Genomic DNA, 2,118 nt, shown 5'->3' with positions numbered 1-2,118 from the left:
CACACACAGACACACACGGTTCGTGTCCGGGTCGGTTTGGACTTTTACAGAAATTTAATTTTCTTTTTTTTAATCTTCAAATAAAATCAAATTCGGCTCAGATTAATTCTCTTCCCGCTCAGATCCGAACCGAACCGAACCGCTGCCCCGTGCCTTAACTCCGTCACATCCATCCGGTCCGGTCCGGTCCGGTCCGGTCCGCTTTGCATCATAATGACCGTCTCCAAATGGGCAGAGCAGGTTATAGGAGCAAATCAAACCGGATCGGAACCGGGTCAGAACTCCGGCCGGTTCTTCGGTGGTTCTGCCTGAGGTCCAACAGAAAGTACTCCTGGTTTGGTGTTTCCGCTGGTTCCTTGTTCCGGTTCTGCTGAACTAGATGTTAACAGGAGAAGAAGGACCAAGCAGAACCGGGCCGGTTCGCAGCAGGACTCCATGTTTGGACCGGCAGCCTGGACCGGTCCGGACATGTGCGTGGGGTGTGGGGGGCACACACACACACACACTCTGCTGAGGAAAGAGGCTGAAGCTCAGACCGGGTTCTGCCAGAACCGGACCGATCAGAACTTTATTCTGCTGGTTCTGAGGAACATCTGGATCATTGCAGGCTGCATCCAGATGTTCCAGCTGGATCCATGTTGCTTTATTGATCGTGGATTATTGATCATGGATTATTGATCATGGATTATTGATCGTGGATTATTCATCGTGGATTATTGATCGTGGATTATTGATCGTGGATTAAATCCTCTGCTGTGTTTGTGTTGGTGGATCTTTGCATCCCGGCGTCTCTGTTGGTTCTGTGGGTTTAAAGGTTCTACGTCCGTTAAAAGCTCAGAGCGTAAATACAAGACAAAAGGTCAAAGGTCACAGCTTTTTATTGAGCCTTTAGGTGACAATAGTTCCAGTGAAACCAGGAAGGTCAGATCTGAGCCGCAGGTCCGGACGGGTCAGTCGGGTCAGTCGGGTCGGTCGGGTCGGTCCCGGTCGGTCCGGAGTGGTCGTTGTGTCTGAAGTGTCCGTAGTGTCCCGGGGAGTGGCCGAAGTGTCCAAAGGGTGCGGGTCGCTCCGGGATGTAGAACATGGGCAGCAGGTTCTGGTGGTCCACCAGGAAGGCCAGCGCTCGGTTCCTCAGAGCGACCTGGGTCTCAGCGTCCATCCTGATTGGCCGATGGAGGCTGAGGGACTCCAGGTCTCCGCCGCGCTGCAGAGGAGGAAACACTGGTTTCTACAGGAAGTTACCTTTCCTCCTCTACCAAACCGACTCTGAGGAAGAGGAGGAGGAGGAGGAAGGCCTCCTTCATCATCCTCAGCAAGGAGCTGACGCACCTTGAGCCGTTGGGCCAGCAGCTCCAGCGCCCTCTGGTGGAGGTCCGGGAAGCGGTCGTGGAAAATGGGCAGACAGCCCCTCTGTGTGAAGAAACTAGAAAAACACCAGGACAGGAGGAGACGGGTCAGAACCGGGCTCGCTTTGACCAGAACAGGTTTGGTTCCAGTCCCACCTGTAGAGGTCGGGCACCAGGCCCAGGCGGTACCGGTCCAGCAGCTGGCCCAGCAGCTCCTGGTGGCGGCCGAACAGGCTCAGGTAGTTCCCCACTGGGAGGGGCTTCAGGGACAGACAGGTGAGGCTCTCCACCAGCTGCAGGGGGCTCAGCTGGAGCCGGAAGTAATCCCCGCTCCGCGCTGCTCCCGTCACCATCACTTCATCCTGCGGCGCCACACGGAGGAGAACATGCCTGGTTCTGGTTCGTTTCCATGGCAACGGAACCAGCCGGAAACCCGACACAACAGAGTCAGGAGAAATCCGCTAAAGATGGCCGAACCTGTACAACCACTTCCTGTACTGTGGTTCTGCTGGACCAAACCACTGACCCGCTTTGGGTTCTGGAAGTAACTAGTTACATTTACTTTAGGTGTTTAACTTGGCTAACATTATCAGAACCATTAATATTACCAGGAAGTATATAGATATGTGCATAGCGGTTAGCACTGCTAGCTCGAAAGCTACCACAGTCATATTGCTGTTTAGCTACCCTAACCCTAACCGCTAACCCCTAACCGCTAACCGGTTAGCACTGCTAGCTCGAAAGCTACCACAGTCATATTGCTGTTTAGCTA

General features: G+C 53.9%; 1 protein-coding gene across 1 annotated transcript; it reads right to left on the bottom strand.

The window, feature by feature from the left end:
- Positions 1 to 860: 860 nt before the first annotated feature.
- On the bottom strand, positions 861 to 2,085 carry LOC103461477 (cilia- and flagella-associated protein 61-like). Its single transcript, XM_008403771.2, has 3 exons — positions 1,503 to 2,085; positions 1,330 to 1,423; positions 861 to 1,204 (listed from the first exon to the last, which is right to left on the bottom strand). Exons 1-3 carry the CDS (start codon positions 1,697 to 1,699, stop codon positions 923 to 925), a joined length of 573 nt encoding a protein of 190 aa, XP_008401993.1. The 5' UTR covers positions 1,700 to 2,085; the 3' UTR covers positions 861 to 922.
- Positions 2,086 to 2,118: the final 33 nt, after the last annotated feature.

The sequence above is a fragment of the Poecilia reticulata genome, unplaced genomic scaffold (genome assembly GCF_000633615.1).
Source record: "Poecilia reticulata strain Guanapo unplaced genomic scaffold, Guppy_female_1.0+MT scaffold_1718, whole genome shotgun sequence".
Classification (NCBI taxonomy): Eukaryota; Metazoa; Chordata; class Actinopteri; order Cyprinodontiformes; family Poeciliidae; genus Poecilia; species Poecilia reticulata.
Note: the sequence above shows the minus strand (reverse complement) of the source record. Positions and strands in the feature narration are given on the sequence as shown.

Coding starts and splice junctions, on each gene's coding strand:
- LOC103461477 (XM_008403771.2), bottom strand. CDS start 1,699: ATGGTGACGGGAGCAGCGCGGAGCGGGGATTACTTCCGGCTCCAGCTG. Junction 1,424..1,502: donor CTGGTGCCCGACCTCTACAG/GTGGGACTGGAA, acceptor GTGTTTTTCTAG/TTTCTTCACACAGAGGGGCT. Junction 1,205..1,329: donor TGCTGGCCCAACGGCTCAAG/GTGCGTCAGCTC, acceptor CCTCCTCTGCAG/CGCGGCGGAGACCTGGAGTC.